The 11,836-nt window shown below is 36.9% G+C and overlaps 1 protein-coding gene across 1 annotated transcript; it reads left to right on the forward strand.

The window, feature by feature from the left end:
• The first annotated feature begins 3,275 nt into the window (after positions 1-3,275).
• On the forward strand, positions 3,276-5,577 carry LOC134623785 (ladderlectin-like). The gene is made up of 5 exons (XM_063468805.1): positions 3,276-3,336; positions 3,932-4,026; positions 4,126-4,254; positions 5,238-5,349; positions 5,495-5,577. Exons 1-5 carry the CDS (start codon positions 3,276-3,278, stop codon positions 5,575-5,577), a joined length of 480 nt encoding a protein of 159 aa, XP_063324875.1.
• The last annotated feature ends 6,259 nt before the right edge of the window (positions 5,578-11,836 follow it).

Here is an 11,836-nt window from a genome sequence, read left to right on the forward strand (position 1 = left end):
TGAGAATGACCTAGTGTTTTTGAGTTTCTTTGTATTGTGTTATTCATTTGTGTTCTAGTTTCATTTCAGCTTACCTAGTTACATTCTGTCATGCCTAGGTTACAGTTATAGTTCATGGTTTATCAGGTTCCCCTTGTGTCTCACCCTGTGCTTAAGTCTCCCTTGCCCTTCATGTGTTTCATGTCTGCATGTCTTATGTTGTCAAGCTCGTGTTGTCGTGTCTGTTTCATTATGTTTCCTGTTTTATTTTGAAGAGGTCTTGTGTTTCTATGGTCAAAGGCTGGGAGCATTCTTCAGGGGAAGAATGCTCCGAAGGATCCTACCTACCTACGTCATGTAGGTAGGTAGGATCCTTCGATGGCCGGATAGGATGGAAGTGAGCAGCTGTGAAACTGGACAGCCTTCTAGCCTTCGTTCAAGTCTGCATGTCAAGTCCAAAGTTAGCATTATGTTCATACATGCTAAAAATACCTGTAAATAAAATGAGTAGAGTGACAATTACTGTTTGTTGTAATCAATTTATTAATAACATAAAACTTACTTTTAAACTAATGCAACACATATAACAACAAATATATTCAAATAAATACATTTCTTAATGCATTACTCATTTTGGAACTGGTCTTTCAAGAATTGAAAATAGTCCGTCCATCCTCTCCTTCGCTCTCCTCTCCTCAGCCTCTCTTTGCTGCTCATGTCCTCCCTGATGAGGTCTAGCAGCTCATCATCCCGGTCTCTTTTCCTCTTTCTCCCTGTTGTGGGTGGGTGAGTCACTTCCTCATAGCTTTTGTTTTGGTCATGGATGAGGTTTAGCCTCTGTCCTAATTTCCTCTATCCCTGAGGACACTTCAGGGCTAAGCACAGCAGTTGGCTTCATACTGACTCCCTCTCCTGACCCTGGATACTTGCAATCCTAACGGCAGAGGAGGAAATCAAAAATGACAGTAGAGAAATAAAAACACCACAACAACTCTTAGTTATTGCACATTTATTTACTTGTGTTCTTCAGAATTATCTTCTTGATAACACACATACGTACTTTGTATTTCTTTTAAGTGATCCCATTTCTTTCTGGCCTGCAAGGCAGTGACTTTCCCCTGCAGGCCCATCTTCTACAGAATTGTACTGATCACACACAACAAATAAGAGAAGAGAGAAAACTGTGGCAATTATGTTAATCCCTAAATGCAAAAGTTTTCACAGCAGAACACCAGAGGAATACCGTCTGGACAACACAGGTTCTGTACAGTATGAGGGTTAATAAAACCGAACTGTCTCAAATATGATGTTTAAAGTGATTTATTTTTGTACCTCCACGCCACAGTGGCCAAATTCTTCACCCCAGTGAAGAGGCGATCATTTTCTCCTCATTTTAATAAATTGAGCCATTTGGTCTTTGGTCCCAAAACATATCACAAAAAGGGTAATTTGCAAAAACCAAAATTAGCTGTATGTAAGCGGCAATACATGAAAAACCACAGGACCCACCATACAAGCTAGTTTACGATTATTTTAATTAAAAAAAAAAAAAAAAAACATGTCTATGCAGATGCCGAAAGCTTAACAATACAATCGTTATAGAAATTTAACTTTTGTACCACCAGATTTTCATATACTTACATTTAAAAGTTTTTTCCTCTCCTGCTTCAACAACCATCGTTATCAGAAAAAAAATCTCCTGTATGGCCCGCAATGAATATGGTAGGATACAGCCGACCAATCCTTGAAATTCAGGGAAAACAAGAACGCATTTGTCAGCACATCTGGAGGACTCTTCGAATTTGTACAGCCTTCGTCACATCGCTGTGATGTCATTGCCACCAAATATGGTAATTGAAGCATTGTTCCCCTGTATTTGGACACAGCCAATGTGTTTAGTTTACTCTTCACCTGTGATGTCATTATTTTCATTTGTCAGCTGTTTTCCCAAGTGCCTCCCTTTCCCCTAATCACCTTATGTGTGTATTTAAGTCTTCTGTCTTCCTTTGTTCTTTGTCGCATTGTCTGTGCTACCTACCCCACATCACATTACAGTTTTAGTTATAGTTTTCCCATTGTATGTTTAGGTTTTCCATCATTTTTGCCTTGTTTTACGTTTGTGAGTTTCAGCCCCAAAATAAAGGCTTGCTGTTTGTTCAAGTTTAGTTTTGGCTCCTTGTCTGTGTCTGCACCTGGGTCCTCTATACACACTCCACATGGTCTACCCACAGCCTGTGACACTTATAGCACTTTGTCTTTCTACAGATTGAAGAATATGATCGGAGGCCTTAGTCTTGATGGAGAACTGCTTGTGACCTTTCTGACATTTCTGCAAGTCATGTTATGAGACAAAAAAGTTCTTCAGTTTTATTATCTACATATCTACAATATCAAAATGTAATATTGCATTACTCTGCGGTAATATTGCTTCATTATAAGAGAACTTTAGTAGTTAGAAGTCTTTCATACAAACTTGCAAATCAGAATGAATGACATTTTCGCTGTGTAAGAAATGATGTTAACGTTATTTTCTGCAACGTCTAGTTTAAAGAAATTAAAATAAACAGCAAGTAGAAAGATTCTTGGTAATTTTCTTCATTTTTGTGAGATGAAGTGGTGCAAACCACATCAGATAAAAAACTGCAATCATAATGGAGGAAGAATGTTTAAGACACTGATGACAAAAAGGCACACCTTCTTATAATAACACTGCTAAGCCTAGAAAATCATCATGTACATGTATATATGCTCATATTTCATTAAATAGGGACTTTCTTTCTTTTGTGGCGATCTACAGTCCAAAGTACTCATGATGATATTATCAAAGGCTGACAATCCATTCTTGACTATTAAACAGGAGGGAGAACACACTATGTTTGGAATTTTCAGAAATACTGAAAATACTAATTACAAGAGTTTATTTTTAAACAGTAACTTTTCCTATAAGATACAGTAAAGTTTTATCCATTGTTCTGTGTTTGTACTCTGCTGACCATCAGTGTATGTCAAATTAGTCAGCATTAAATCGAATTAGGGATGAAGCAATTATTTTTGTTTTGGTTGAGAAAGGTGTTATTTCCTGGTTTGGCAACTATGTAAATTAATAATCGTCCTGTATATAAACACTGGTGTAGCTGTTTAGCATCTGCACTCTGGAAGGCTGAAGCTACTCGCTGTTACAGAAAAGAGTGAAGACATTCTACAAAAGGTCTGCTACAAACTCTCAAATTATCATCTATCCTTTATTTAATGAACTGTCAGTCATTTTGGGTCTTCTGTTTTTCCACAGCAGTACCATGAAGCTACTGACTGTGTCTGCACTTCTTTGTGCGATGATGGCTATGTCCACTGATGCTGGTGAGTATTGCAGTGTAATAAAGCCAGTTTTCAGTCTTTGATTCACAGTCAGAGCTCTTCTCAGTGTAAAGAAACTTAACTTAAATCCAAAGGTGACCATGCTTTTGCCATCGCAGTCCCTGAACTTTCAACTGACCTGAGTATTGGTTATTGAGTTTATGATTATTAGTATTTTTGCTTTTTATTCATATTTATCTTTTACATTGACAGACTGTGTTTTGCAATTTAACCTCTTATCTGATTCCTACTTACTTTTGTTTAACCTGACTGTTCAGAGTCCTGTTTTAATTTACTTTCTTTCCTGATTTTAACTTCTTTATATGTACTATTTAGATAGTTATTTATGTAATAACTATAATCATATGTTTAATAATTACTAAAAAGCTTTTATTTACATATATAAAATCATGTACTACAACTGTGAAGGAGTCAGAATGCCCAGTACACTGCCAATCACTTAACTGTTGTTTAATTCCCAAGATGTTGCTAGTATTTTTTTTCCCCAGTTGTTGTACATGTCATGACTAAAAACAATAATGACTAAAACATATATAATCTGGAGACAAAACCCATACAACTATTTATTTTCCCCCAGTATGTAGTCACAGGGGCTGTCCTTATGGTTGGACTCGGATCTATCGCCGCTGCTTTCTCTTTGTTCCAAGAGCCATGAATTGGGCTGCAGCTGAGGTAAATTTCCCTTACTTGTTTTGTCCTCAACACTTGACTACATGTTAGTCCAGATGTGACTTTGAAAAACTCTGCTCTGTCTGTCACTCTTCATTAAAGAGAAACTGCCTGTCCATGGGAGGAAACCTTGCATCTGTGCACAGCAGCAGAGAGTATCATCTGATTCAGAGGCTGACTGCCCGTTATGGCAAAGGCGTAACTTGGATTGGAGGAACTGATGCATCTGGGGTACTTTGTTTATCATTACAGTGTTTATCTTACAATGTGTTGATCTCCTGTTTTCCTCCTCTCGTCCCTAACTGCTCACAGCAGATTGCCTCCCTGAGCCTGTTTCTGACAAAGGTTTCATTGTGTTTAATGGAGTTTTTCCTCCACGCTGCCACCAAGTGTTTTGAGGTTTTCTCTTTATTATTTTAGGGTCTTTATCTTATGGTATAAAGCCCCTTGAGATAAACCTTGTTGTGATTTAGCACTATACAAATGAATCTTAATTTAAATTCAGTTTTGTTTTGTTATAAAATCTGAATCAGAATCAGAAGACTTTATTTATCCCCAAGGGTCAATTAACAAACAACCGAGCAGCATACGTTGAAAAGCGACATATATGTCATATGTCGCTTTTCCATTACAACCTATTCAGCTTGACTTGACTAAACTCAGTTTTTAGGGTTTTCCATTAGTTGGTAGTACTTGTTCAGCCAAGGTTTCAAGCAGCTGAGTCATTCTGAAAATATGGTGACTACAGACTGAATGGCACAAACTGGCCAGTCAATGGCACCATTTGGTGAATCATTAGAGTGACTTAAAACAGTCATTTCTAAAACTAAAACAGGGAAATAGCTGCACAAAAACCAACACCATGGTCCCTGAGTCTGACAAAAATCCATACACCAAGCAGGAGGTATACCATCGACTCGACATTCTCCTTTGTTTTGATGTGTTTGTGTTGCGTGTAAATGATGCCACAGGACTTTTGGCCACATTGCTATGATGACCCCACGAATGTTTAGGTAGTACTCAGTTGTAATGGAAAGACAGGTCAAGTTGAAGTGATTAGGTACAAGTGGAAAAGACATATGTCCAAAATATGTGAATGGAGGATCTCAGAAGGAGGCAAATGCAGAAAAAAAGTCACAAGCAGCTTCAATAATATGCCCTGTTTGAGATTTGCTAGTTGGCCAAATTGAACTACTGCTTTGTTCAATTTCTAGGAGGCTGTTTGGTTGTGGAGTGATGGGAGCCGTTTCCGCTATAGACACTGGTGCCGAGGAGAGCCAAATAATGGCAGGGGCAGGCAGCACTGTCTGCAGATAAATTATAGCGGTAATTCAGAACACAAATTTTAACATGAAAGCACAATATATGAATAATTTAAGTGATTAAAAAAATCAAGTTTGGTTAAATATTGTTTAAGTTTTTTTTTTTATTTGTGCAGTATGTTACTGATTTCTGATTTTGAACCTTGCAGGTTCCAAGTGTTGGGATGATCAGTACTGTCACGTTCGTCGGCCATCAATCTGTGCCAGGAAAATATTTACGTGCCGGGGCTGACACTGAAGAACGAAATTCCCTTTACAACACAAACACCATATATGATGGTGTTTGTATTCTGCTTGCTGTAGTTTCTTTATTTCACTTTCCATCATTGCATTTTTCCTTTTCCTGTAGCACCGAATCTGAAGAACAAAGTGACAAGTCAGCTGTCTTTAACAATAGTAGACTGATTGTGTTGCGAAAGGATTGATTTAGCACTTTTTCTCTGCAGAGTAAACTTTTTTTCTGTCTTTTATGCAGCATTAAAGCTTTCAGCCAAGCATGTTTTCTGTGTTACACGTCTTGTGTATTTACCTGCACCCACTGGTTCTGTGTCCTACTTATTCAACACTTCATTGTAGACTTTTCAACCTCTAAAAAAACAAAACAAAACAAAACCTGAAGATTCAACTTCTGAACCCTGCCCTGTTTCATATTTTCTTTTTTCTTTTTTTCCCCCTTTTTGTCTTTGCTTCTTGATAAAAAAAAAGGAGAAATATACTTGTCTACATATGCTATTCTACATGCTTTTAAATCATTTAAAATTACAATTCATAGTTTTATATCTGAATTATATAATGTTAAATTACTATTAAACAAATGACTAAGTATTTTAGGCTTTAGTTTACTTCAGCCATATTCCATATAAATCAGGTATCATACAAAAATAAAAATAGAGTCATGACAATAAAAGAATATGACTTTAAGGACTTAACAACATTAGTTTGGTTATAGTACACCAGCATCTCTTACACATTAGCACTAAGGGAACACTGAATGACCTGGTGGTTCTTGTCCATAAAACTACTCATCTAAGATTACCACAAAGTAAAAGATCTCTCAGCAAAATGATGCAACATTTTAGGCACTATTGCCCCGATCAAATCAGTGAGCTGGGATTTTTTATTCTAAACATGAACTACTGTTACAGCAACAGACATGGACTACTGGTGTCCCACACAACAACTCAATGTCCAGTATGTGAAGGAGCCAAACACATGCCTTCTCCTCTCGTTAACTGAGATAAACTGCTGGCATATTGGTTTTACATCTATACTGTCCAGTCTCTCCTGGCATACAGCAGCATTGTTTAATCTCATTTCAGTCATTGTTCACCTTAGCCAATTTTAGACATATAATTTTAACAGCCTCTTTAAACTAATATCCTGGCTTGCTCGAGGCTGCCGTTTTCTCTGACAGTTTCAATCAAAATTAGAAATGCTGCTCTGAGACTGAGATAACTAATAGTGCTGCCTGTTGTGCAGTTAGTTTCCAAAACACGTTATTCATGGTTACATACAATTTTAGACTGATGTGGGCCAAAGCCTAGCATAGCCTGTAACGTTATTATGACGGACACATTTTATGAGTTAACTTGATTTTAAGTGACTTACAGGTTTCTTTGAAAAATACTTTCTTATATCCAGGTTCTTCCTTTTTGCTGCCATCCTCCTCTCCTCCTTGCAGGTCCTCGCAGCGCAGGCTTGCCGCTGCTAAAACTAAACAGAGCTCCCTGAAATGCACAGCCAATCACATTGGCCATATTTGTTACATGAGGTAGGACTCCAGTAGAGAACGTAATTTAACTCTTTCTGCACCGCTGGGTGAATGAGACGTTGACAGATCGTTTTTTTCTTTCTATCGGGTTTGTTTTCCTTTACTTGAAGAGATGAAATTATTGGTGGGGACAATTCAGTAATCGCTGGATATTGGTGGGGACATGTCCCTTCCGTCCATGCCAAATCTACGCCACTGGTGAGGTTATACTTGCCAAGCACTAGTTATACAGTTATGGTTATGGACTTTTATTAGTTTTGGTCTTTTTAAAAGATTTCCCACCCTTCTTTCATGAAAGAACAATGCTTTAGCAAATCCAATGTGTTACTAAAATTATAGCTGATAGTCTGAATTAAAACCAGGGAAAAGTATCTTGTTACAGTCAATGTGACAGTGACCAGATATATGTTTCATGCCTGCCCAGGCAACCACGGTTCTGGGTCAATTTTGACCCAGCTTTTTCTGTTTCTGTTTTGTTTTGCTAAATATATGAATTATTTGGGGTTTTGAGTTGTGCTTGTTTGATTTTGTATTAAGGGTTATTCTTGGTTTTGTTCTCTTTACTTTATTTGGTGTCCTGGCCTTTAGTTTAGGTCACTGTCTTCTGTTTTATGTGCCATATTCTTTCTGTCTTTCTCTCTGTGTCAAGTTTGCATTTTCGTGATTTGTTTCTGATTTTCTGTTTTACTTTGAAAGTTTATGTCTCATGTCAGTGTGTTCAGTTTTACCTCTCCCCTGTCTCGTTAGCCTAATTTCTCCCAGCTGTGTCTCCCTCCTGTTGCCCATTTCCTAATTACTCCCCTGTGTATATAAGCGAGTTGACACTGTCCAGCCCCACGCACGGAGTGATCTGCGGTAGGTCGTTAACGGAGAGTTGCCGCGTCATGGCGTTAATGTCATTTTAACGAGATTAACGCTGACAGCACTAGTGGGAACACAACGAATATGACTGCACATTATCATCCTAGTGCAAAGACAAGTGGAAGCAGACAAAACCAACAAGCACGCATGCTACAAACTTTACCTGAGTCATTTAGACAGCCGTTAGCACATGATTCTCCTCATGGGGACCTGATATGTTTAATATGCTGCTGAGAATATAGCCCAGAAGAAGCGTATAGTATAGCTTTTATTTTGGAAAGAGCCATTTCTCTATAATAAACTCTCTTTTTCAAAGATGAGTGATTCCTCGATCAGATAGCTTTATTATTTTTATTATTGTTTTGTTGTTTCAGCAACATTAAATTTAAAAACTCTACTTTTGAGTTAAAATATATATTTATAATTTTAATAAATGACAAATTACAAAGGCATGAACATTTTTTTGTATCGAAAAAATATCGAACCGTGACACCAAAGTATCGAACCGAACCGTGAATTTTGTGTATCGTTGCACCCCTACTATCTATCTATCTATGTATCTATCTATCTGAAAAAATAAATACATGTGCAACCTTATGTTTGTCAGTGACAGACCCAACCCATTTTACATTCAAGTTTTCCACATACACCTGTAGTGGAGGAGACTTCACACTTTTTATAATAAACACTCACCCCCAAGTAAGTGCTAACCTAGTAAAATGAGAAGTGTACTTCAAAAGTACAGGTTTGGTGTTTGATGTTGTTCACAAAGAGGTAGATGTCAGCACACTATTATCATTGGTTTGGGTGCATAATTTCTAAGTTCATGGGTTATTTTGCTCTAACTTATGCAAACACAATAAAATCCCTGAGTGGATGATTGCTTAAAAAGATGCATTGCATTTCAGTGTTTGTGAATGAATGAATGACACTTTCAGTGTGATACCACCTTGACTTTGCACTTCATAGCATCTTTAAATAACTAAAAACATGGTTCATATGTAGACATATGGAGTCATTTTGCAAACTTAAAAGATAAGGCTGCAACCTAACCAAATATATTTTAAATGGATTATACAGATAATTAATAGCAATGAGTTTTCAGTGAGCTTATTTAGAAAAGGGCCAAAGTTTTAATTTCTGTTTTGAAGTTGTTGATAACTAAAATCACAGTCAACTGAAATTCCTGTGTGTTATGGTTATTTGCACTCATATTCAACTCCTCCCTGAGTGGGTGGGGAGTGAGTTACAATACTTTAGTCAGACTGCAGGCTATTCTGGTGTCTACCATTGAGTTTCCTTATCTTAACCCAGTCATGCTGCAGTTTGGAGGAACATCTCCGTAACCAGCAAGGTCGGTAACCATACCTCCTCCCTGCTGGCGGTCAGAAGAACATGATTGACAGTTTCTATGTCACCATGAACAAACATCTCATCCCATGGAAGGCACACCTCCTTTGGGGCATTTGGACATGAATTAAAAAAAAATGTGTTCAATTGCTTATGATAGGGTGATTAACACATCACAGACAAATTTCTTTCAATGCTAATAGTTTTAATTTAAGAATGAAATACAGTTCACTCTACAAAGTAAAGGTCTGCAGAAACTTTCTTTTAATCATACAGAAAATTCAGCTCCAGTTCATTGCACATGATGCCTGATTGCTTGCATCATAGCGATGGTGTGGAAATGCAGAGGAAGAAACAGCACTGAGAAAGAAATGTATATCATTGCGCTTTTTAATGATGCATTATAGAGTTGCTTCAAAATAACATAATGTATCCACAGATAGATGAGAGCTCAGTTTCACAGTCCATGCTCTCTAAGCATCCACTCTTTTCCTCTGCAATAAAACCAAAATAAAACACAAAAGTCACACTCACTCAGTCAGTGCTACTCAGACTAAATAAGGTTTCCAACATGAGGTGACAATGTTTAGCCAAAACGTGTTATTTTAGTTTGTTCAGTACTAACTGTGAAATCACAGTATTTAAAATGGTTCTTGTTCTGACATACTTTATACAACATGTCTCACTCATCAGAGCACTTTGTTATATATCTCTGTGTTTTCTAACATTCACTGAATGCATCAGTAGCATCTACATTAAAGGACATTTGTCAAGAAGACTGACACAAACAGTGATTAGCCGCTTTACTTCCTGATTCACAGCCATTTATGTTACTCAATTCAGTGTTTTGTGCCTATATATAAATATCCCTGTCTTTTTACTCTGTTTCACCCACCATGGTTGTACACAATACAAGGGCAACATTAATCCAAGAATTAATAACCCAGTACATAGAACTCAAGAAGTTGATTCTGTTCATCTGGACGTAGCGTAGACTGAAGAAGTCACTTGGATGAGTGACAAAACGTTTCTCCCACAAAACACTACGTTCAGATGAACAGAATCAACTTTTGGAGATTTACTTTCCTGGATGATTGAGAATGCATCAAGACCAGTACATAGAAGTTTTGAGCATAAAACGATAGTTGATAGCTTTGTGTAACTTCATAGGACTGTAAAGTGTTTTATTTATTAAATCTCAATTATTTAATGATGCATCACTGGGAACACAAACTGTAAATATTCTCGGACAAGAAATAATGCTCAGTGCACTGGTGATAACATCATTCAAAGAAAAAAATAATATACTTTATTCTTTTAAAACACTTGGTGCGCTAGTAATTAGTTTGAAGTGACAATCAAAACAGATGAATCTGTCACGGTTCAGGGTCCTTGTGACCCAGCACTTTTGAGCCTTTTGTATTTTATGTTATGGATTATGTTCTGAATCCTTTCTTGTGCTGTTTTGATCATTATTGTTATTATTACCCAAAGTTTGTTTATGGCTATTATGGTTTTAGTTCTTAGGGTTTGTTATATGGCTTCCTGTGTTCCATGTTGTGCTTTATTTGCGCCTTTCTGTACTGCGCTTCAGGCCTCTATGTCTCCCCAGTCTCTGTTAAGTTTACATGTCTAGAGTTCAGATGGTGTGTTTCCTGTTTTACTTTGAAGGTACACAGACACATTGTCCCCTGTCCGTGTGTCCTTATGTTCAAATTGAATTTTAAAGAAGGAAAAAATAAAATAAATCCATATACTCCAATAAGTATACCCACCTTCTGTAGATGGGGGTGGTGGTGGTGTTCCCCAGTTGTCTCCATATGCATGAGTTAAAATGTTCTTTGGTTGCAATTAACTTCGTAGGGTAAAAACTTTTAATATTTACTAGTGGATTTAAAAAATATTCTCATTAAAAGACAACTTTTAGATTCACCTGGCACAAATGTTTCCTCTGGAAGAGCTGCAAAGACAAGTTTGAACCACAGATATTTTTTTAGTGTATCATTGCTGTGGTGTTATTGATTGCCTTCTGTGCTTTACAACATTAAAAAGAAATACAAAATGCAGGTAAATTACAGAAGTGAAGAGATATTAGCAAAATGTAAACTAAGAAATAAAAATAAATTATGTTACCTAGCATGTCCTTATATACAGTATAATCACTGTATGATTACATAAGCTTATGGTGTGTATTATTGTACAATATTTTTTAAACAACTAAATAAAGAAGAAAGTATGAAACTGACTGTACAGTTGTGGCCAAAGGTTTTGAGAATGACACAAATATTAGTTTTCAAAAAGTTTACTGCTTCAGTGTTTTTAGATCTTTGTTTCAGTTGTTTCTGTGACGTACTGAAGTGTAATTACAAGCACTTAAGTTTCAAATGTTTTTTATTGAGAATTACATCACGTTTATGCAAATAGTCAATATTTGCAGTGTTGCCCCTTCTTTTTCAAGACCTCTGCAGTTGGCCTTGGCATGTTGTCAATCAACTTCTGGGCCAAATCC

The sequence above is a fragment of the Pelmatolapia mariae genome, linkage group LG3_W (assembly GCF_036321145.2).
Source record: "Pelmatolapia mariae isolate MD_Pm_ZW linkage group LG3_W, Pm_UMD_F_2, whole genome shotgun sequence".
Lineage (NCBI taxonomy): Eukaryota > Metazoa > Chordata > Actinopteri > Cichliformes > Cichlidae > Pelmatolapia > Pelmatolapia mariae.